The 25,996-nt window shown below is 37.3% G+C and overlaps 1 protein-coding gene across 1 annotated transcript in view; it reads left to right on the top strand.

The window, feature by feature from the left end:
* Positions 1 to 25,996, top strand: part of LOC133559271 (gamma-aminobutyric acid receptor subunit pi) — a 161,214-nt gene that overhangs the window by 40,948 nt on the left and 94,270 nt on the right. Inside the window, exon 2 of the mRNA XM_061910877.1 lies at positions 4,794 to 4,883. Coding sequence (XP_061766861.1) covers positions 4,831 to 4,883 — 53 coding nt within the window. The 5' untranslated portion in view covers positions 4,794 to 4,830. The remainder of the gene's footprint in view (positions 1 to 4,793; positions 4,884 to 25,996) is intronic.

The raw sequence follows: 25,996 nt of genomic DNA, 5'->3' as shown, positions 1-25,996 counted from the left end.
AGACGGAGTACACATTGAAAGAGTAAAGTGAACCACATTTTTGGTGTAATAATAGATGATAATGAATCAATAAAGTCTAAAAGCACAGGCGCAGCACAGTGATTACAAACAGAACGTTGACATACTTCACAAAAGTCGTCATATCTCTGTGATTGTAATGGAAAATAAAATTCTCACCTCAGGGAACTGCCATGGCAGTGTCTCTTTGGAAACATACTCAAAACGTTGCTGCTCTTAACTTTAACATGTCATCCCTTTTATCAGGAATGGACCATTCATTACAGATGTTGCGTATCTGCCTGGAAAAACACATATATATCAGTTTAACATTCAAAACGTCAACAAAGCTGGATGCACTGTAATTAGTTATGTGTAAAAAACATGATATGAATTAAATAATATTTATATGCCATGTTTTTGTCATGTGTTGGTTTTCTGGAGTGCATTGCTACAGATGTTTGTGTGTGGTGCACAGAGTTTATATACAGTCGCGGTCAAAAGTTTACATACATTTGTAAATAACATAATGTCATGGCTTTTCTTGAGTTTCCAATAATTTATACAACTGTTATTTTTATAGACTGATTGGAGCACATACTTGTTGGTCACAAAAAACATTCATGAAGTTAGGTTCTTTTATGAATTTATTATGGGTCTACTGAAAATGTGACCAAATCTGCTGGGTCAAAAGTATACATACAGCTCTTTTGGTAGCCATACACAAGCTTCTGGCAAGCTTCTGGTTGATTTGTTGACCACTCCTCTTGACAAAATTGGTGCAGTTCAGCTAAATTTGTTGGTTTTCTGACATGGACTTGTTTCTTCAGCATTGTCCACAGTTTTAAGTCAGAACCTTTGTAAGGCCATTCTAAAAACTTAATTGTAGCCTGATTTAGCCATTTTTTTTTTTTACAACTTTTGACGTGTGTTTGGGGTCATTGTCCCGTTTGAACACCCAACTGCGCCCAAGACCCAACATCTGGGCTGATGATTTGTGAATTGTGAATTATATTTATATAGCGCTTTTCTCTAGCGACTCAAAGCGCTTTTACATAGTGAAACACAATATCTAAGTTACATTTTTAAACCAGTGTGGGTGGCACTGGGAGCAGGTGGGTAAAGTGTCTTGCTCAAGGACACAACGGCAGTGACTAGGATGGCAGAAGCGGGAATCGAACCTGCAACCCTCAAGTTGCTGGCACGGCCACTCTACCAACCGAGCTATGCCGATTTGAGGTTATCCTGAAGAATTTGGAGGTAGTCCTCCTTTTTCATTGTCCCATTTACTCTCTGTAAAGCACCAGTTCCATTGGCAGCACAACAGGCCCAGAGCATAATACTACCACCACCATGCTTGACGGTACGTATGGTGTTCCTGGGATTAAAGGCCTCACCTTTTCTCCTCCATATTGCTGGGTATTGTGGCCAAACAACTCCATTTTTGTTTCATCTGACCACATAACTTTCTTCCAGAAGATCTTATCTTTTGCCAGAAGCTAGTGGATGGCTACCAAAAGCGTCTTATTGCAGTGAAACTTGCCAAGGGACATGTAACCAAATATTAACATTGCTGTTTGTATACTTTAGACCCAGCATATTGGGTAACATTTTCAGTAGACCCATAATACGTATGTTCAGTCTCATTGTGATGCAGTAGAATGTTCCATAGTGTTTCAAAAATACATACCGTATCTTTCAGATTATAAGTCGCTCCGGAGTATACGTTGCACCGGCCGAAAATGCATAATAAAGAAGGAAAACAACATATATACATTGCACTAGAGCAGGGGTCACCAACCTTTTTGAAACCAAGAGCTAGTTCTTGGGTACTGATTAATGCAAAGGGCTACCAGTTTGATACACACTTAAATAAATTGCCAGAAATAGCCAATTTGCTCAATTTACCTATAATGAATAAATCTATATCTATAAAAAAAATGGGTATTTCTGTCCTTTTACGGAAGTTTTTTTGTAGAAAATAAATGATGAAAAAACACTTAATTGAATGGTTTAAAAGAGGAGAACACACAAAAAAAATGTAAATTAAATTTTGAAACATAGTTTATCTTCAATTTCGACTCATTAAAATTCAAAATTCAACCGAAAAAAAAATGAAGATAAAAACAAGCTAATTTGAAGCTTTTTGAAAAAAATAAAAAAAATAATTTATGGAACATCATTAGTAATTTTTCCTGATTAAGATTAATTTTAGAATGTTGATGACATGTTTTAAATAGGTTAAAATCCAATCTGCACTTTGTTATAATATATAACAAATTGGACAAAGATATATTTCTAACAAAGACAAATCATTATTTCTTCTAGATGTTCCAGAACAAACATTTTTAAAGAAATTTAAAAGACTTTGAAATAAGATTTAAATTTGATTCTACAGATTTTGTTGACTTGCCAGAATAATCTTTTTTAGTTTTAATCATAATAAATTTGAAGAAATATTCCACAAATATTCTTCGTCAAAAAAACAGAAGCGAAAATGAAGAATAAAATTGAAATGTATTTATTATTCTTTACAATAAAAAAAATACTTGAACATTGATTGAAATGGTCAGGAAAGAAGAGGAAGGAATTTAAAAGGTAAAAAGGTATATGTGTTTAAAAATCCTAAAATAATTTTTAAGGTTGTATTTTTTCCCTAAAATTGTCTTTCTGAAAGTTATAAGAAGTAAAGTATAAAAATAAATGAATTTATTTAAACAAATGAAGACCAAGTCTTTAAAATCTTTTCTTGGATTTTCAAATTCTATTTGAGTTTTGTCTCTCTTAGATTTAAAAATGTCCAGCAAAGCGAGACCAGCCTGCTAGTAAATAAATTGAATTTAAAAAATAGAGGTAGCTCACTGGTAAGTGCTGCTATTTGAGCTATTTTTAGAACAGGCCAGCGGGCTACTCATCTGGTCTTACCTGGTGCCCGCGGGCACCGCATTGGTGACCCCTGCACTAGAGTATACGTCGCATTTTTGGGGGAAATTTATTTGATAAAATCCAACACCAACAATAGACATTTAAAAGGCTATTTAAAATGAATAAAGAATAGTGAACAACAGGCTGAATAAGAGTACCTCTTATGACGCATAAATAACCAACTGAGAAGGTGCCTGGTATGTTAACGTAACATATTATGGTAAGAGTCATTCAAATAACTATAACATATAGAACATGCTATACATTTACCAAACAATCTGTCACTCCTAATAGATAAATCCCATGAAATCTTCTTCCTCGATGTCGCTTCTAAACAACTCTGTCAACTCCAAAGGTATGCGCCGCTTCCTCTTGTCTTTTTCTGCTGCATATTTCACTACGTCCAGCTTGTAATCTGCAGTACATGATTTGCTTTTCAGTACCATTTTTGTTCAGCCCTTCTCAGTTTTTATAAGTTACCGCCAATGTCGAAATTATCCAATTCAATAGCTAGGGCAGTAGCATATCGCAGTTAGCATCCCATGACCCACAATACACTTCTGCTACGACCCTCCCCCGCCAAATTCTTATTGGTTGACGTGTATGTGACGATTGCTGACGTGTGTGAGACGATTGCTGACATTTTCTTCGTCTCTTCCGTAAATGAGATAAATAATATTATTTGTTATTCTGTAATCTGCAGTACATGATTTCCTTTTCGGTGGCATTTTTGTTCAGCCATTCTCAGTTTTTATAAGTTACCGCCAACGATGAAATGATCCATTTTAATAGCTACGGCCGTAGCATATAGCATATAGCAGTTAGCATTCCATAACCCACAATGCACTTCTGCCATGACCCTCCCCCGCCGAATTCTTATTGGTTGACGTGTGTATGACGATTGCTGACATTTTCTTCGTCTCTTCCGCGAATGAGATAAATAATATTATTTGATATTTTACAGTAAAGTGTTAATAATTTCACACATAAGTCGCTCCGGAGTATCCAAACTCTGAAAAAAACTTTGACTTATAGTCCGAAAAATACGGTAATACTGGAACTTCTGTTATAGGTCAAATTTGAAACAATGCATTTCTCCAGAGGTGTTTGACTTTAGAGCTTGAAGGTGCTCAACTTTTTGCATCAGTGAGCATGTTGACTGACCTTAGGGGCTTTTTTATTATTTGATTGTTCTTATTTATACACACACCCACACACATGCATTATCTCACCAAAACTAAAGCCACTGAGACAGCATTACCAAGAGAGATGCTTTCACCCCTTCTTATTCATGTATTTATTTTTTCTTAATTAAGATGATTAAATATTTCCTTAGCTTAGTTTGCCTTCCGCTGGATTCCCAATAGTGAAGGTACTTGTCTCAGAAGAGTTTTGGTCTCCTTTCATCTTCAAGTGCAAAGAGAAGGAAACAAAGGGACCCTCACTGACGGAAACCGCAATGTCCCTTATTGCTTTACAACCAAATCTGCAGCTTGGAGCCATGCGGTCTTCGCAGTGGGAAGTCATTAACAAGCTGTCATTATGCTGTATAGAGAATATCCCAAAGGCATGTCCCCATGGTGCAGCCAGAAAGATAGAGGGGCCTTTGAGGTGATCAGATAGCAAAAACCATTACTTGGTTACCTCCACACTAAACTATATATGAAGCACAATATTGCAAAGATTGAAAATGGACAATTTTGTCTGTGGTGCATGCCATTAGATTTAAAAATGATTTAGTTTTGAAATTTTTGTTGCAATACTGATCCAAAAAAAAGTTAGATTTTTCAAGGCAACATACGACACGATTCGCCCTGTCTTGCATCACGCTAAATTTCATGTTACTCTTTGTTGTGTTTTTGTTACTCCAGTTAAAATCTACCAAGCCTCTTCGCTTCCTCTGCAGCCATGGGTCCATTTGCATCTGCAGGGACCCTCTTGTCCGTCTTCCTCATTAGCAGGTAAGATTGCTTACATAAGTAGAAATACTACCGCTGGGATTTGCATACACAAAGCTATCTTAACTGGCAGGAAACATAATTAGTTCATGTCGGATTGTAATTTGTAACACCACCAAAAGCTTCTTGCAAAGCTGCATCATTTTGTGTCAACTATGCACTCTGACGGTCGGCACCATTCCTCGGACAAAGCACATTAAAATTCCATTAATGCATTATCCATGTTGCTAAGCACATCTGATTAGGCCTCAACAGATCAGAAAGACAGACACACCAGTCGAGGTCACATGGTCAAATTATCTGTTATGACTAAAAAAGCCTCAGATAAAGCTTCTATTGGCACTATGTCTCACCCAGAATGTACAGTATTGTTTGCACCATAAGGCGCATTAAAGGAGTTATTTTAATATATATATAGGAGTTATATTATAATATATATATATATATATATATATATATATATATATATATATATATATATATATATATATATATATATATATATATATATATATATATATATATATATATATATATACTGTACATTTCGTCTCACCCAAAATGTACAGTATTTTCTGCACCATAGGGCAGATTAAAGGAGTTATATTATGATATATATATATATATACATATATATATATGATGTATGATATACGTATGATATATATATATATATATATATATATATATATATATATATATATATATATATATATGTATATATATATGTATATATATATATATATTTATATTTATATATATATGTATATATATCATACATCATATATATATATATATATATATATCATACGTATATCATACATCATATATATATATGTATATATATATATATATCTATCATACATATATCATCCATCATATATATATCATATATTATCAACAACAGTATCAATATTAGTTATAATTTCAGCATAGCAGTGATTAAAAATCCTTCGTTGACATTATCATCAGACATTTATAAAATAAAAAAATAAAAGAACAATAGTGTCACAGTGGCTAACACTTGCATCGCATCGCACAAGCTTGACAACACACTGTGTCCAATGTTTTCACAAAGATAACATAAGTCATACTTTTGGTTTGTTTAATAGTTAAAACAAATTTACATTATTGCAATCAGTTGATAAAATATTGTCTTTTATAATTATAAGAGCTTTTTAAAAAACAATCTACTACTCTGCTAGCATGTCAGCAGACTGGGGTAGATCCTGCTGAAATCCTATGTATTGAATGAATACAGAATCGTTTTGAATCGGAAAAATATCGTTTTTGAAACGAGAATCGCGTTGAATCGAAAAAATCGATAAAAATATCGAATCGCGACCCCAAGAATCGATAATGAATCGAATCGTTGGACACACAAAGATTCGCAGCCCTAATATGTATGTATGTATATATATATATATATATATATATATATATATATATATATATATTTATATATATATATATATATATACTTGTTGACTTCATTTAAAACACCTCCTTGTGGTCTACATAACATGTAATGGTGGTTCTTTGGTCAAAATGGGACGGCGCAGTGGAAGAGTGGCCGTGCGCAACCCGAGGGTCACTGGTTCAAATCCCACCTGGAACCAACCTCGTCACGTCCGTTGTGTCCTGAGCAAGACACTTCACCCTTGCTCCTGATGGGTGCTGGTTGGCGCCTTGCATGGCCGCTCCCTCCATCAGTGTGTGAATGTGTGTGTGAATGGTAAATGTGGAAGTAGTGTCAAAGCGCTTTGAGTACCTTGAAGGTAGAAAAGCGCTATACAAGTACAACCCATTTATTTATTTAAAATGGTGCATGGATTTTTTTTTACAGACCATTTTCAAGTTGCCCTCTGATCATCGTTTGGCTCCCCTTCAACACAATCTTCTTCTTGTCATTTATTTTGTACAAGTACATTGTAGCATTCCATAGTAAGTCTACTGACAGACATTAGTCAGAACTATATGTTACTTTATATTAGAAGTTGTAACAGCGGAGAATGATTGCCTCACAACAAAAGGGTCAACAAAAAAAGAAGCTAATTTACTACGGCGCGGACGACAACGCTAACGCGCACACATTTTGGGACTAAAGCAGATTCCAAACACACAAAAGCAGGCACCAGTAGGTAAAAGTTGGTTTTGTATAAGAGGTCCAAAAAAAAATGCCGGATAATAAGTCCCAAAAAATAGGTGCCATTTTGGGGTCCTGATACACACACCGTGATAATACCCGTAAATTGAAGCACAGTACGCCGACTATGGTAGCCGTAATGCGCCAACAATCCATCATGCAGTGCGGCTACGTATCTGACCAAAGTTGTTCTGAAAAATTTTGACAGATTTTTGAGCACCGTATTCAATGTTCTGAAGTTTTCAATGAAACATCTCAGTTTTGGGCTTGCTTGCTAACCTGTAATTCTAGCGTCAATCTGCAGTCCACACGTATCTCTTAAGATTGACTGTCATCTACTGGTCACACTTATCATTACACCATGTATCAAATAAAATTGCTTCAAGGTCTGTAAGCACATCCAGAATTAAAATGTACATTCGGCACACCGGGGTATAAGTTGCACTCTCAATTTTTGAGAAATTTAAAGGATTTTATGTGCCTTTTAGAGTCCAAAAAATACGGTATGTGATGATTCTGTGAAATATTCATAAGATTTAATGCAGAATAATATGATTACAGTGCAATTGTAGTAAGACATCTTACTTTACAAAAAAATATACATGTATGGCCCCTTTTACATTCAATTAATTTTAAAAAAATTGCTGCATTGCAAATTAAACTATTTTTTCATACACCGTATTTTTCGGACTATAAATCTCAGTTTTTTTCATAGTTTGGCCAGGGGTGCAACTTATTTCAGGAGCGACTTATGTGTGAAATTATTAACACACTACAGTAAAATATCAAATAATATTATTTATCTCATTCACGTAAGAGACTATAGACATATAAGATTTCATGGGATTTAGCGATTAGGAGTGACAGATTGTTTGGTAAACGTATAGCATGTTAAAGTTAAAGTACAAATGATTGTCACACACAGACTAGGTGTGGTGAAATTTGTCCTCTGGATTTGACCCATCCCCTTGTTCACCCCCTGGGAGGTGAGGGGAGCAGTGGGCAGCAGCGGTGCCGCGCCCGGGAATAATTTATGGAGATTTAACCCCCAATTCCAACCCTTGATGCTGAGTGCCAAGCAGGGAGACAATGGGTCCCATGTTTATAGTCTTTGGTATGACTCGGCCGGGGTTTGAACTAGCAACCTACCGATCTCAGGGCGGACACTCTAACCAATAGGCCACTGAGTAGGTGGCCTAGTGCTTAGTAGTATGTTCTATGTAGTTATTTGAATGACTCTTACCATAATATGTTACGTTAAAATACCAGGCACCTTCTCAGTTGGTTATTCATGCGTCATATAACGTACACTTATTCCGCCTGTTGTTCACCATTCTTTATTTATTTTAAATTGCCTTTCAAATGTCTATTCTTGGTGTTGGGTTTTATCAAATAAATTTCCCCCCAAAATGCGACTTATACTCCAGTGCGACTTATATATGTTTTTTTCCTTCTTTATTATGCATTTTCGGCAGGTGCGACTTATACTCCAGAGCGACTTATACTCCGAAAAATACGGTATACAATTTAGTTTTCTTACTTACATACGAGCAGTTTTCTTCAGTAAACTACCACTTGGAATGTTAATGTGTGGGTGGTTGTATGTACAGTGTGTATGCTGCAATATTTCGCATCAATAAAACATCGTTAAATAGTACTGTAACACCCTAAATGTGGTAATTGCAGGGTAATAAAAGAATATATTATTGGATTATTCGACCAGTAGAAGTTGAGCAAGGGTCCGACTACTAAGGAAATGTTTTTGCTTTAAAGGGGAATTGCACTTTTTTTGAATTATGTCTTTCGTTCACAATTATGAAAGACAAGACAAAAGATGCATTTTTAAATTCATTCTAACTAGTAAATAAAGGTGTATGAAAGTCCTCTTACATTGGAGCCAATGGGAGGTTGCCTATTCCGCACATTATGACCTCTAAATTACCATTCAAAAAGCACCAACAATACCCCATTTACATTTCGTGACTTGAATATTAACCAACTGTTAATGATATTGTTACTATAAGCGCTAATTCAGCCTCCTCTCCAGTACACCTGAAAATGCCTTATTGGGAAGACTGAGGAGTGTGATCCCACGATAGTTAGAACACACCTTCCGGTTCCCTTCTGTAAGAGAGGAACCACCCACCCGGTCTGCCAATCCAGAGGCACCGCCTCCGATGTCCACGCAATGTTGCAGAGTCTTGTCAACCAAGACAGCCCCACAGCACCCAGACCCATAAGGAACTCCGGGCAAATTCCGGGCAGATTTCATCCACTGAGGAGCTTTTTAACTACTTCGGCAACCTCAGCCCCAGAAATAGGAGAGCCCACCACAGAATTACCCAGGCTCTACTTTCTCATAAGAAGACGTGCTAGTGGAATTGAGGAGGATTTCAAAGTATTACCTCCACTGTTCCACAACATCCGCAGTCAATGTCACCATCCTCACCACACAGGGTGTTGACAGTGCACTGCTTCCCCCTCCTGAGGCGGCGGATGGTGGTCCAGAATCACTTCAAAGCTGCACAGAAGTTGTTTTCAATGGCTTCCCCGAACTCCTTCCATTGCCTCTGCAACCGCAGAAGCCGCACACCGTTTGGCCTGTCGGTACCTATTAGCTGCCTCCAAAGTCCCATGTGCCAAAAGGACCCGATAAGACTCTTTATTCAGCTTGACTGCATCCCTCACCAGTAGTGTACACCAGCGGGTTCTAGGATTACCGCCACGACAGGCACAAACCATCTTGCAGCCAAAGCTCCAATCGGCTGCTTCGACAATAGAGGTACGGGACATGGTCCACTCCGACTCAATATCCAGGGCCTCCGTCATGACATGTTCAAAGTTCTTCCAGAGGTGGGAATTGAAACATTCTGACAGGAGACTCTGATAGACGTTCCAAGCAGAACTTCACAATGCGTTTGGGCCCGACAGTTCTTTTCGGCATCCTCCCCCACAATCGGAGGCAACTCAACATCAGGTGGTAATCAGTCGAAAGCTCCGCCCCTCTCTTTACCCGAGTGTCCAAAACATGAGACTGCAAATCTGATGACACAACTACAACGTCTATAATGGAACTGTGGCCTTGTGTGTTTTGGTGTCAAGTGCACATATGGACACCCTTATGTTTGAACGTTGTGTTTGTTAGGGACAATCTGTGACGAGCACAAAAGTCCAATAACAAAACAACAATCAGGTTCAGATCCTGGCAGCCATTCTTCCCAATCAGGCCTCTCCAAGTTTCACTGTTGTTGCCAATAAGATATTAATATATATTGCCAACTTTCTCTTCTGTTGTTACCTAAATGCATTATTTTAGTTTTACTGAGATTCAAAGATAGTCTGTTATTGTCAAACCATCTCTTTAATTTATTTATTTCTTCTGTTATTTTTTGTATTAGTTTCTGTGTTATATCCTAAACAAAACGCAGACGTTGTGTCATGTGTTTACTTCGCACAAGACCCTGTAATCGGTGTCTCTCCAATATTGTTGCCGAACTTTCCCCTTCCCGTACTTGTTTTCTCTTTGGGTTGTGTGGAAATTTGCCAAAATCCACAATACTCAAGGTTGTGTAGCTCCATGCTGCACAACAGGGCATTTTTACACATCGAAATAGTAACAAGAAAGGGCCAAAAACACATGGCATCAGCTCAAAGTTAGTAGCAGTCATGGCGCCCTGTAATCACACGAGTGTCTTTTGACCAAATCGACATCATCAATTGCATAAGATGGTTACCTTTCACATTTAAACCAATACAGTACCAATTCAGTGTCGATCCTCAACGGGACCTGTTTTTGGTGATTATAATAAAATCCATCCATCCATCCATTTTCTACCGTTTATTCCCTCTGGGGTCGCGGGGGGCGCTGGTGCCTATCTCAGCTACAATCGGGCGGATGTATTTGTTTATTTAATATTAAAAATGTATCTAAATCTGTATTTGATTTGTGATGTCCATGTTATGATCCGCTGCCCGGATCATATTATGTTTAGGTTTTGAGTCTTTTTGTATTATGTTCTGTTAGTGTTTTAATTCTTTAGTTCCTGGTTGTACTTCCTTGTTTATTCGGTCACCATAGTTATGCATTAGTTTCACCTGCGTCTTGGTTTTGACGCGCACCTGCCTTGTGATTACCACCTTGATTCAAGTCTGCCTTCTTTGTTCATTCTTTCTTGCTTCCTAGTTTGTGTTTGCACAACAGTGACGACCTTGATTCCCGATTCTGGTGACCAGTTTTGTACTTGCTAGCTTCCGCACTATGCCTTGGTTTTGCTAGCTTCCATGCTAAGTCTTTTTGTTATTCCTCTAGCTCACATGCTAGTTCTGTTAGTTAATGTCAAAGTCTGATTTCATTTTTAATTAATCATTTATTTCTTACCTTCACGCTGTGTCCGAGCCCGACTGCATCCAAGAGAGAACGAACCCGCATCACAATGCCACGCAATCGTCACAGTATAGATGTTATGTATTGTTTTCTTACACTTCGGAATCTCATTTGCATGTATAATATAGTAGACTTTGCATGCAGTTGCAATTCCAAGACTTTTTAAATGGCAGTAGTTTATTGACTACGGTGTGTTGCCATAGTCAGGAAGTAGTCTTATAGCATTAAGTGAAATATCTCGTCTTTTTTAAAGTGTTTATACTTTAAGTATTGTACTTATTATTACCAGCTGTTGGATTGTAATGTGCAGCTTAGTTGTAGTTTTCATCACCAGATGTGGAGGTGCTGAAATAAGTAGCATTAATGAGTATTAGCAAAGGTGGAGCAAAGTCTGTTACAAGTATGTCTGTTTGCTTACCAAGTGCTTCCGGTGAGAAGTCTGAAACCGGATGTACAACCCAAGTTTCAAGAATTGTTTTGTTTGATTTTACGTGAACAACGAAATTTGGTTAGTACTTTTTAAAATTTGACATTTTCTGCACTGATTCCTCTTAACCATGCATGGATAAGTCCAACATTGTCTTTCATCGCTCAATGCCTAATTGGTAGACTCAGATGTAAAGAAATTATATGCAATGGGTAAAAAGAATGTTGTCAACCACATTGTTTAAAATGTGCAATTCAAATGAACCTTTTAAATCTTGTGAAAAGTATTTCTATGATCCACTCTATTGCATTCTGTTTTTTGTTTTTTTTGTGGCTTTTACATTCGTCTCCCTTTTATATTACGCGGCTGGTGCAAAGTGAACAACTGCTATACTGAATGCTTGCGTCCCCAAGTGAAAACTGGACGGGGGTGGAACCCAGCATTAGCTTTGATGAAAGACACTGGAGAGACTGCAATGCCTATACGCTGATCAGCAAACCCTCAGACCTCTGATCATAAGCTTTGAGAGCTTTATTGCGATTAAGAATGATTAGCTGCCCTCCATCATTGGAATACAAATGTTGTATAACCATTTACCAACGCACGTGGCCACCAATGTGACGTTGAAAAAACAACAAAGACCTTAACCTCAGGGCAAGAGTTTCTTGGTTTCTTTTTAAAGATTACAGGGGCATAAAGGGTCATGGATGTCACTCATTTATCTACTGGAATAAGTCTGTACAGACATGAATGGAATATCTGAAGTCATACATCGAATGTAGTCATAATTTCCATACACAGTACCAGTGTTATAGAACATACAATAGAAAATGCTTGCATAAGGCCTTTAATGTCTGCTTTCTATGTTCTGTGGGTTTTCATTGATAGCACAAATGGAATTTGAGAAGGGTTACTCCTCCTTGTTCCAACTGTGTATTGTTGCTTTCATGTTGGATTAAGAATGTCCCCCTCCACAAGGGGGAGGGGGACAGAGGAGAAAAAGAAAAGAAACGGCAGATCAACTGGTCTAAAAAGGGGGTCAATTTAAAGACTAGAGTATACAAATGAGTTTTAACATGAGACTTAATTGCTTCTACTGAGGTAGCATCTCAAACTTTTATCGGGAGGGCATTCCAGAGTACTGGAGCCCGAATGGAAAACGCTCTATATCCCGCAGACTTTTTTTGGGCTCTGGGAATCACTAATAAGCCGGAGTCCTTTGAACGCAGATTTCTTGCCGGGACATATGGTACAATACAATCGGCAAGATAGGCTGGAGCTAGACCGTGTAGTATTTTATACGTAAGTAGTAAAACCTTAAAGTCACATCTTAAGTGCACAGGAAGCCACTGAATGTGAGCCAGTATAGGCGTACTATGATCAAACTTTCTTGTTCTTGTCAAAAGTTTAGCAGCCGCATTTTGTACCAACTGTAACCGTCTAATGCTAGACATGGGGAGACCCGGAAATAATATGTTACAGTAATCGAGGCGAGACGTAACAAATGCATGGATAATGATCTCAGCGTTGCTAGTTTCTGTCCTATAACCTTTTTGTTCTTTAGAAGCTACATACAGTACTGACTGTTATTTTTTCAAGCACATCACAAATAATAATTAAGTGTTTGGATGTATTCATTAAATCAATGTATTTTTGGCTGCCAAAAAGTGAGGCAAAGTAATATTTTGATATTGATACATCTCATCTGTGCATACATTACTAGAATACCCTTAGGAGATGTCTCAATATCAAAATATTATTTAGAATTAGTAAGATGTTGTTAAGGTTGATTTAAGCTTTGTAAAGGGTATTTCAACACATAAACAGTACAGTACTGTAGGTACTCTATCATATATTTAATTATTTTACGGATATAAAACACGTAAACAGTAATTTATTATGAAATATGTAACTCTCTTGAATGAATACATCCGAAAACTTGATTGATATGTAATATGTGCATGAACAAAGAGCAGTTATTATTGTATGTAGCTTGCAATCAAGAAATATATTTCACCACATTAACATCAGAACAACAACAGTCATTTACTGTTTTATCTCATTATTGCCATAAAAATGGAAAACTCTGTCATTTTTCGGACACAATAAAGGCTTGAATAATTTTAAAAACATCCTTACCATATCCGCAAATATAAGTGCTTCTTCTGCATGTAGTTAGTAATCAGTTGTGGACAGAAAAAGCCCAAAAGCAGTATGTGCTTTCGCAGAGCGGTGGCAAGAATCAATTTTTGACACGGAATCAGTTTTTGGCGCAACACTGATAGCAGCAAATAATGGATTAGATTTAGAGTTGTGTTAATATCAGAAACGTTGACTGGCCTGCTGATGGGATAATAGGAGTTAAAATTAAATCTGTCCTCTTCACTATTTCGCGGGTGTACAAATATTAGATGTTACAGCCACACATATTGGTTTTGGAGGTGACTTCCTTATCCCGCAAGGAAAAGCATCTGACTGGCCATTCAAGAGCTGTGATTGGATACATTCCGAATTTGCCACACCCATCAACAAAACGAAATAAAATATGTTTGGATTGTGTTATTGTCAACTTCTTTGTCTTGTATTCGTACATTTACAAACATGTCAGTTACTTGGTTAATCGTCTTAGTCAACGTGCCTTTGTTTTGATTACTGATCATCTTTTTTTTTATAAATACATTAAAATAAAATAAAATAAACAGCTTCCAGCCCAGAGCGGGCAAATATTACTCTGTGGGCAGTCCTAGCCCACCCAGACCCACTCATTACACGGCACTGCTATTAAAGCGTCTCATCAGATGTTGATAATTGCAAAAAAACAATAATCAAACAGTGTTGATGAACATTGTATTTCATGTTTTGGCCGCTAGTTGTCACCTGTCACTCACAGTTCAACTGTGAAATCATACAGAATACATTTGCGTGTGTTTATTTTGTTTAGAGTTCAGATGGGATTTGATTTTGTATGTGGCATAATTGGCTGCGCGCAGAGGATGCGTGAGTAGTGTGCAAATGCGCAAGTGTGCACCTTAGAGGGAACATTGCACCTAACTCATTTTACGTACGCCCCAGTTTTTGTATGATTTCGTTTTCAACCAAAAAATGTTTCTGAAATTCTGCCCGTATAGTTAAACATTGCACATAACAAACTACAAGTAGTCCCTTTGCCTGTGTACCATTCGGCGTAATCCGAGAAGGGTGATGAAACAGTTTACAGAGAAGAAATACCGACACTGGCAGGGTGGTGCCCCAAGAACAATCTGAAGCTGACCATCACAAAGACCAAGGAGATGGTAATTTGTTTTAGGAGACAGAAAGGATGACATGGTCCCCTTGTAGTAAATGGAGCATGTGTGGAGACGGTGGCCTCCTTTAAGAGTCTGCGAACTTCCATCTCCAAGGACCTCACATGGACTGTCATCAGTCTAGCACGGATCAAAAAGGCACAGCAGAGACCCCACTACTTCCTGTGCTGCAGAGGAACCAACTTGAGGAGAAACTGCAGGTATCATCAAAGAGCCAGTGCTGATGCGCTGCATAACTCTGTCGTTTTCCGCCCGCTCTGCTGCAGACATGAAAGCCCCGCTGATGGGGACCAGGACAGCGGATAAGATTATCGGCCAACCCTCCCTAGAGGACACTGCTTGGTCTCGCTGCAGGACAGAGTTAAAACCGTTTTTACCCATGGGCCATTTGGATAATCTGTGGTCCCTCCCAAGGTTTTTCATTGTCCCATTGGGTTGATTTTTTTGTTTCGCGAATGTGGGTGCAGATCTAGGGATGCTGTTATGGTTTTTGAAGCCCTTGGGGCACTTAAGGGCTGTATAAATAAACTTTGAGGTTGCGAGTTGCCCGAATGCAGCTGAGATAGGTTCCGGCGACCCTCTGCGACCCCAAAAAGGGACAAGCGGTAGACTATGGATGGATGGATGGATGAATGATTGAAATAGCATGCACTATTTTCCACTGTTGAACTGATGTTCGCAATTGTATTTGTGTATTTAATTTTAGCATGTTATTAATTGTCTTTATTGTATTTCAACTGCACCTAACAGAGTGGCCAGCTGTATTTTAGTCATGCTGTCAAGTTTTACAATACATTGTATATTCTATTGTATTCCATTCTATTCTATTCTATTCGTATTAAATATTGAACGATACATGACTGCACACAACATTAGCTACATATTGAATGTTTTAATAAATAAAGCGTGAGCGTTACTAGAATATTTATCTGCCAAACAGAATCAACATTTTCCTCTGAAATTTACCACTGATACATTTCAGATGCTCTTGAACTGCAATGGCTCTATTTAAAGTGCCCTGTGTTACCAATTTGAAGCCATAGTTAAACTTTTCTTTTCATTTCTGCTGACTTAAGACACCTTTTTTCATATTAATTAGCGTTAATCGCAGATCCCCTATCTTGAACAATATCTTTCTCTCTGTTGGGATTTTTTGCCATCCAAATTTCCACAGCATTTAGTCACGGTATCACTAACACCAATATGTCACTCAGTGAGGGATATTCTTATTTCCGAACCCATTATTCTATGATATCAAAATTACAAACTACAGGGTGCCTTGTAGAACCATTGGCCTTTTTATTGCTTGTCATCACCTCTAAAACCATCACAAAGGCACATTAACCACACAGAGGGCCTGAAGGTTTGCATGTATTGAAACATGTACAAACTAAGATGATCTATTAAGCTTCCACGCAGAGGGCTGTGTCTTTTGAGAGAGCAAAAAAGGAGTGCAGTCTATATATATATATATATATATATATATATATATATATATATGTGTGTGTATGTATGTATAAGGGCTGTCAAAGTTAATGTGCAAATAGCGCGTTTACTATAAATTTCAATAAGGCATTCATGTGTTTTAACGGGTGATTAACATATTTAATGTGTCGCTATCCTTCTTCGTGGGGACTTTGTTGATTGTCATGTTATGTTCGAATGTACTTTGTGGACGCCGTCTGCTCCACACGCTGTAAGTGTTTGCTGTCGTCCAGCATTCTGTTTTTGTTTACTTTGCAACCAGTTCAGTTTTAGTTTCGTTTTGCATAGCCTTCCCTAAGGTTCAAAGCCTTTTCTTAGGGCATGGTCAGCAACCCGCGGCTCTAGGGCCGCATGCGTCTCTTTAGCGCCTCCCTAGTGGCTCCCTGGACCTCTTTCAGAGATGTGTAATATATTTTCTGTCGGAGAACAACATGACACAAACCTTCCTAATTGTTAGAAATCCCACAGTTTATGTTATACATGCTTCACTGATGAGAGTATTTGGAAAGCACCGTTTTGTCCTACTAATGTCAGCGATTCCGTTTGTAACTTTTTCCGATGCTGCCACAGAAAAGTTATTTAAAGTTTTATGCCACACCTTCTTTGTCTCATTTCGTCCACCAAAAGTTTTATGCTGTGTGTGAATGCAAAAAAGTAAGCTTTGTTGATTTCATTTATTTGCTGGAGTGCTAATCAGGCATATTTGGTCAATCAATGGCTGAAAGTAATCTCACCCTCTGAGAAGCCCCCATTTTACTAATGTTTTGCAATGTTACAAAAATGTGTTGGCTAAAAATGAAATACAACATTTCTGTCAACGGAGATTTGCACCAGCCTTTGATAGTCGGCTAATATAGCTAATATAGACACTTACATCGTGTGTTTTCTTCATTATACGACTTATATAAGGCTTAGAATTTTTTGCGGCTCCAGACCGATTTTGTTTTCTTATTTTTGGTCCAATATGGCTCTTTCAACATTTTGGGTTTCTGACCCCTGTCTTAGGGGCACTCGCCTTTTGTTTATTTTTGGTTTAAGCATTAGATACCTTTTTACCTGAATGCTGTCGCCTGCATATTGTGATCACAACAAACCCTGTTCCCGACATCTACAAAGCAATTAGCTACCTGCTGCCACCTACAGATATGGAAGAGTACAACATGGTTACTCTGCCGCGTTCTCGACAGCACCGACACTCAACAATGGCACATTTGCAGATTATTATTACTGGTTTGCAAAAAAATTTTTTAACCCAAATAGGTGTGCCCATGGCACACCAGACACTATGTCACGGCACACTAGTGTGCCGCAGCACAGTCGTTGAAAACACTACCTTATGGAAATATCAACTTCAAAGCCATATCAAGTTGTTCTCCCGACAAGAAAGGATTATTTTCTTACCGAGACGGCATCAATGCAGTAAATGCCTGCTGTATGCGTGGGTGCTGCTTCACTTTTCTGTTTAGATTACAGTTAAAGTGGAGCGATAATAAAATGTACATTGTTACTGTGACTGGAGTAGTAAGTTAGATTACATAAAAGCTCAACAGAAATGAAAGTCGGGAGACAGGAAGTCGAAAGGGGACTTTTTTTTATTGCAAATACTCGATCCGACATCAATACATTTCAATACACTTTGTCAAACCAACTACATACTTTTACGGTTTCAAAATAAAAGCGCTACGCCATAAATCCGTTTTAACTACATTAACAAAATAAAAATATCTTACATCACGATCATACTATGTCAGAGATGTTTTGTAATGTAATTCTTGGATATTTGCACCTAAAGAAATGGTTGTACATTAGTTAAAAAATATTGGGGTTGGGGATGCAAGGGGGGATTTTTGTGGCTGGCTAAAATATTGTGTATTTTTTTTTCCTTGAATCCTTATTAGACTTATCCACTCGTCCATTTTCTTGTCGAGTGCTCAATTACAGGATGATTAGAAGACTGAATATTACATTTTATTAATAAATAGAGAAGGTTCAAACAATACCATGCAGCGATAATCATAACAATGTGTTATTGGTTTTTATAGACGATGTACCTCCTTCTCTGAATGCAAGTGCTCCTGAAGCAGGAATACAAAATCTGTATTTTTACAAAATAAAAAATCTGACAAGACACTAACACACAGCAGGCTTTTTTTTAATTGTCATTAAAAACCTCTTTGTCCTTTTTGTGTTATGCTGTTTAAAAAAGCACAATATTTAAAACACATTTCATTAAAGCAAATTAATTGTCCATTCATGGTGTTAAAACTTGAAAATGATCCGTCCAGGGTATCTACACTTACTAATGACAAAAACATGATATCTAGCTGCCATTAATCCAGAGTTAACTATAAACAAAATATGATTAATCAAGATAAATATTTAAATCGTTAGTTTACATTTACCTAAATAAATATTTATCATATTCAAATGAATGCACAAAAAACCCAAGATATTTGATGTTCAAACTCATAAACTTAATTTTGTTGTTGCATATAGTAATTAAATTTGAATTTCATGGCTGCAACACAGGCTTCACGGTGGGAGAGGGGTTAGTGTGTCTGCCTCACATTACGAAGGTCCTGCAGTCCTGGGTTCAAATCCAGGCTCGGGATCGGTCTGTGTGGAGTTTGCATGTTCTCCCCGTGACTGCGTGGGTACCCTCCGGGTAATCCGGCTTCCTCCCACTTCCAAAGACATGCACCTGGGGATAGGTTGATTGGCAACACTAAATTGGCCCTAGTGTGTGAATGTGAGTGTGAATGTTGTCTGTCTATCTGTGTTGGCCCTGCGATGAGGTGGCGACTTGTCCAGGGTGTACCCCGTCTTCCGCCCGACTGTAGCTGAGACAGGCGCCAGGACCCTCCGCGACCCCAAAAGGGAATAGGCGGTAGAAAATGGATGGATGGATGGGCTGCAACACATGCCAAAGTAGTTGGGAAAGGGCATGTTCACCACTGTGTTAGAAAACCTTTTTCTTTTAACAACACTCAATAAACGTTTGGGAACTGAGGAAACTAATTGTTGAAGCTTTGAAAGTTGAATTCTTTCCCATTCTTGTTTTATGTACAGCTTCAGTCGTTCAACAGTCTGGGGTCTCCGCTGTCGTACTTTACATTTCATAATGTGCCACAGATTTTTGATGGGAGACAGGTCTGGACTGCAGGCGGGCCAGGAAAGTATCCTCACTCTTTTTTTACGAAGCCACGCTGTTGTAACACATGCTGAATGTGGCTTGGCATTGTCTTGCTGAAATAAGCAGGGGCGTCCATGAAAAAGATCGCGCTTAGATGGCAGCATATGTTGATCCAAAACCTGTATGTACCTTTCAGCATTAATGGTGCCTTCACAGATGTGTAAGTTACCCATGCCTTGGGCACAAATGCACCCCCATACCATCACAGATGCTGGCTTTTGAACTTTGCGTCGATAACAGTCTGGATGGTTTGCTTCCTCTTTTGTCCGAATGACACGATGTCGAATATTTCCAAAAACAATTTGAAATGTGGACTCGTCAGACCACAGAACACTTTTTCACTTTGCATCAGTCCATCTTAGATGATCTCGGGCCCAGAGAAGCCGGCGGTGTTTCTGGATGTTGTTGGTAAATGGCTTTCGCTTTACATAGTATAGCTTTAACCTGCACCTACATATACGGCGACGAACTCTATTTAGTGACAGTGGTTTTCTGAAGTGTTCCTGAGCCCATGTGGTGATATCCTTTAGAGATTGATGTCGGTTTTTGATACAGTGCCGTCTGAGGGATCGAAGGTCACGGTCATTCAATGTTGGTTTCCGGCCATGCCGCTTACGTGGAGTGATTTCTCCATATTATCTGAACCTTTTGATGATATTATGGAAAGTAGTTAATGAAATCCCTAAATTTCTTGCAATTGCACTTTGAGAAACGTTGTTCTTAAACTGTTTGACTATTTGCTCACGCAGTTGTGGACAAAAAGGTGTACCTTGCCCGATCCTTTCTTGTGAAAGACTGAGCATGTTTTGGGAAGCTGTTTTTATAGCCAATCATGGCACCCACCTGTTCTCAATTAGCCTGCACATCCGTGGGATCTTCCAAATAAGTGTTTGATGAGCATTCCTCAACTTTATCAGTATTTGCTGGAATCAAATTCTAAAGTAATGGTTATTTGCAAAAGAAAAATGTTTATCAGTTTGAACATCAAATATGTTGTCTTTGTAGCATATTCAATTGAATATGGGTTGAAAATGATTTGCAAATCATTGTATTCCATTTATATTTACATCTAACACAATTTCCCAACTCATATGGAAACGGAGTTTGTATATGTATATATGTATATGTATTAGGGGTGTGGAAAAAAATCGATTCGAATTTCGAATCGCGATTCTCACGTTGTGCGATTCAGAATTGATTCTCTTTTTTAAAAAAATCTATTTTTTTTTTAAATCAATCAATCTCACAGAACAATACACAGCAATACCATAACAATGCAATCTAATTCCAAAACCAAACCTGACCCAGCAACACTCGGAACTGCAATAAACAGAGCAATTGGGAGGAGACACAAACACAACGCAGAACAAACCAAAAGTAGTGAAACAAAAATGATTATCAACAGCAGTATTAATATTAGTTATAATTACAACATAGCATTTATTAAAAATCCCTCACTGACATTATCATTAGACATTTATAAAAAAAAAGAAAAAACAATGGCTCACACTTGCATCGCATCAAATAAGCTTGACAACACACTGTGTCCAATATTTTCCCAAAGATAAAATAAGTCATAGTTTTGGTTCATTTAATAGTTAAAACAAATTTGCATTATTGCAATCAGTTGATAAAACATTGTCCTTTACAATTATAACAATTTTTTACAAAAATCTACTACTCTGCTTGCATGTCAGCAGATTGGCGTAAGTCCTGCTGAAATCCTATGTATTGAATGGATAGAAAATCCTTTCGAATCGGGTAAAAATCGTTTTTTAATCGAGAATCGTGTTACATTGAAAAAAAAAAAAACGATTTTGAATCAAATCGTGACCCCAAGAATCGATATTGAATCAAGTCGTGGGACACCTAGAGATTCGCAGCCCTAATATATATCTATATATAAATATACATACATATATATATATATATATATATATATATATATATATATATATATATATATATATATATATATATATATATATATATATACATACAAAAATATATATATATATGGACAGTAAATATATACACATACACAGACACACACATATATAAACACGCTTACATACTGTATGTAATGTAACTAAATAAAACATTAAATATCTAAATTGCGTTGTTACAATTTTAGGGCAAAACGTCTATTTTGATATTATCTGTTTTAAGTTTTCACAGCTGTTTTTACACGTAATCGGGGATTATATGTATGTATATATATATATATATATATATATATATATATATATATATATATATATATATATATATATATATATGTATATATATGTATGTATATTTTTTTTATAGATATATATTAGGGCTGCAAATCTCTGGGTGTCCCACGATTTGATTCAATATCGATTCTTGGGGTCACGATTCGATTCAAAATCGTTGTTTTTTTTTTTTCAATTTAACACGATTCTCGATTAAAAAACTATTTTTTCCCTATTTGAAATGATTTTCTATTCATTCAATACATATGATTTCAGCAGGATCCACTCCAGTCTGCTGACATGCAAGCAGAGCAGTAGATTTTTGTAAAAATATTTTATAATGTTTTATCAACTGATTGCAATAATGCAAATGTGCTTTAACTATTAAATGAACCAAAACTGCATATTAATTCCACACCAAACTGAAGAGGGAAATTTGCCAAACATTTAGAAATACACCCTAACCTTCAGTAAAGCCCAATTTCGGAGGGCGATGGCCGCAACGCTGTTAATATGGCAATTGTCACTACATCAACACAGAAAATCCCAGGTTGAGAAAATCCTAAAAACTCTCCCATTGTGTAAATAATTCTGGAAATGATTGTTACAGGATTGAAGTGGGTAAGAAACCTGCAAGTCTGCCAACAAATCAAAAATACCTCCCATTTAACTACTGTGCTGTACATGAGTTATTTGTTATAACAGAATCAATTTAAAGCTTGCCTGCTCTTGTTAAATCACATTATCCACATAATTGATGTATTACAATCTCAGAGGAAGGCACACATAAGATCTTTGGTTTTGTAAAAAAATGAAAACGAAACCAGCAAGTATTTTCATGGTATTAAGAGTCTTGGCCAATGCACCTGATTTTTGCTTGCACTTTTAGTTGGACCCTGGAGCTTTGGAGGTGTTTGTTCAATGATTCTGTGCACATAGACTTTGTTAGTTTGGTAAATTAGAAACACAATCAGCAAATTAATTTTCCAGCACACATTAGAGGAGTTGCTAAAGTACCTGTTTGTGTTACCTTGTTGGTAACTGTTAACAATAATTCTATGTGGCATGTCAAATTTAGTACTACTGCATATTATACCTCAATATTTACAGTTTATACATTATTATATGAATAGTTCAGATGAAAAAAAAAAAACATATATCTCCATTTTCCTCGTTTCCAATGATTTTTGTGTAGCTTTTCATGAAACAGCCCTCCTGCTGATGTGGGTTGCAATTTTTTTTTTTCTATTAAACAAAATGACAGTCTCAAATTCACATAAATAGAATGTTAAATGTGCATAACTGTGTATAAATTTTGCTGCAATAGCAGATAACTCCAAACATGTCTTTGCAAAAACGGACCAATCCTATAGGTGCCAGACTGGCACTAAACATCTGTGAAAACAAATATATTTTTGTTGTTTTTGTAGTTGTTGTTTTGTTGTTTTTTTTACAGAGGAATGCTGAATAGAATAAAACCTTGCAGAAACAGACTAACATTCTTGCAGAATAAACATTTGAGAGAGTAGAGGCTACAAACGTATTGTGTGCATTATGTACACAGGGCTCATGTACAGACCCCTCAGATGTATCTTTGCGCCCAGAAGGCAAAGGCATCAACACCTACTGATTTCATTTAAGTTACTCATTATTGATGCTTTAAGTAAGTTATAATCATACAAAACAGACACGAAGCGAGAAAACATGAGCGCTGATGTTGAGTTTAGGTGAGTTTGAGTTTATTTCAAACATGCATGCATACAACATGAAACATCACAATTTCCAGTTTCTCTATTCAACATGTTTGAAAAAGAGTAGGAAGAAGCAGTGCTTATTTAATCAAAACCCCTTTAACTTTACATACCAATTGTTAAAAAAAATTCTCACTTCCTGTTCTCAATTTATTCACACTATAGTCCATATGTAATAACAATAATAAATAAATAAATTCATAAATAATACTTGGTGAAGTAAGTTATATTTCACATGGTGAGATGAGTAAGATTATCTAGTGGTTAGACTAGAGCAGTGGTTCTCAAACTTTTTTTTGTCATCCCCCACTTTGGACAAGGGGGAGTTTTCAAGCCCCACCTGCCCCCATTGCCCCAACAGGACGCTAATGCCAAGCTTAAAGGGGAACATTATCACAATTTCAAAAGGGTTAAAAACAATAAAAATCAGTTCCCAGTGGCTTGTTTTATTTTTCAAAGTTTTTTCAAAATTTTACACCTCCCGGAATATCCCTAAAAAAAGCTTTAAAGTTCTTAATTTTCGCTATTTGCGATGCGACTGTCCATTTCCCTGTGACGTCATACAGGGCTGCCAATACAAACAACATGGCGGTTATCACAGCAAGATATGGCGACATTAGCTCGGATTCAGACTCGGATTTCAGCGGCTTAAGCGATTCAACAGATTACGCATGTATTGAAACAGATGGTCGGAGTATGGAGGCAGATAGCGAAAACGAAATTGAAGAAGAAATTGAAGCTATTGAGCAAATAGCTATTGACGCTATTCGGCCACAGCATGGATGTACCTAATGAAGTGGCCCATAGCATGGCTGCCTTATTAGCATCGCCGGTAGAATGTGCAGACCAAACGATCAGGACTTTCGCATCTTGTGACACTGGAACAACTTAAATCCGTCGATTGGTAAGTGTTTGTTTCGCATTAAATGTGGGTATCTAGTTTCAAATGTACATACAGTTAGCGTAAATGGCTTGTTAGCATCGATTAGCATAGTATGTTAGCATCGATTAGCTGGCAGTCATGCCTTGACCAAATATGTCTGATTAGCACATAAGTCAACAACATCAACAAAACTCACCTTTGTGATTTCGTTGACATAATCGTTGCAAATGCATCTGCAGGTTATCCATACATCTCTGTGCCATGTCTGTCTTAGCATCGCCGGTCAAATGTGCAGACACTCTGGCAAATTCAATGGTGGTCTGGCGGCAGATTTCTTGCCAGTGGTGCAACTTGAATCCCTCCCTATAGTGTTGTTACACCCTCCGACAACACACCGACGAGGCATGATGTCTCCAAGGTTCCAAAAAATAGACGAAAAAACGGAAAATAACAGAGCTGAGACCCGGTGTTTGTAATGTGAAAATGAAATGAGTGTGTTACCTCGGTGACGTCACGTTCTGACTTCATCGCTAAAAGACAGATAAACAGAAAGCCGTTTAATTTGCCAAAATTCACCCATTTAGAGTTCGGAAATCGGTTAAAAAAATACATGGTCTTTTTTCTGCAACATCAAAGTATATATTGACGCTTGCATAAGTTTGGTGATAATGTTCCCCTTTAACATTTTCAAATCTATTGAACATCAGGTAACATTCAAGTTGTATACATTCAAACTCAATAACATAAAATAACATCAAGTTAAAAAATAAATAAAAGAACTGTGCCGCTGTGGTATAACTTGCATCAAGTTCAATAATAAATAAAACAACTACTCTGCCAGTTTTCTTTGAAAGAAATCAAGTGGCTTATTGACGTGATTGGGGTGTGTGGTCTCAAAATGTCTCTTTAATTTGTTGGGTCTCATGCTGTCTGCTGCTAGCGGTTTTAGAAACAGAACACAAAGGGGTCTCTCCTCTGCCCCCACCACTGTTGCCGTGAATCTAAGAGCAAGATATCCTTCATCATATTTCCTTTTCGGTTGGCTTTTTGGTTGATTAAGCCTGTCAGATTGTTGTTTCTCTGCAGGCGCTGGCTCGACAACCTTTGAGGTGCGAGTCACAAATGTATCCATTTTGTGTAATAAAGGTTGTTCCGCTTAGCCCCACCCCCATTAGTTACTGTTGCTATGTCTGTCAAACTTTCGCTCCTACCTAGAAATTTAAAGCCTAGAGGAAAAATAAGTAATTTACAAATTTTTTGTATAGCGGATTTCACAGAGAGAATCACAGTGATTTACAGTGTGTATAGAAAATGAAAGCATAGTAA

This window comes from Nerophis ophidion, linkage group LG09 (genome assembly GCF_033978795.1).
Source record: "Nerophis ophidion isolate RoL-2023_Sa linkage group LG09, RoL_Noph_v1.0, whole genome shotgun sequence".
Lineage (NCBI taxonomy): Eukaryota > Metazoa > Chordata > Actinopteri > Syngnathiformes > Syngnathidae > Nerophis > Nerophis ophidion.
This window is presented reverse-complemented; position numbering and strand designations above follow the sequence as displayed.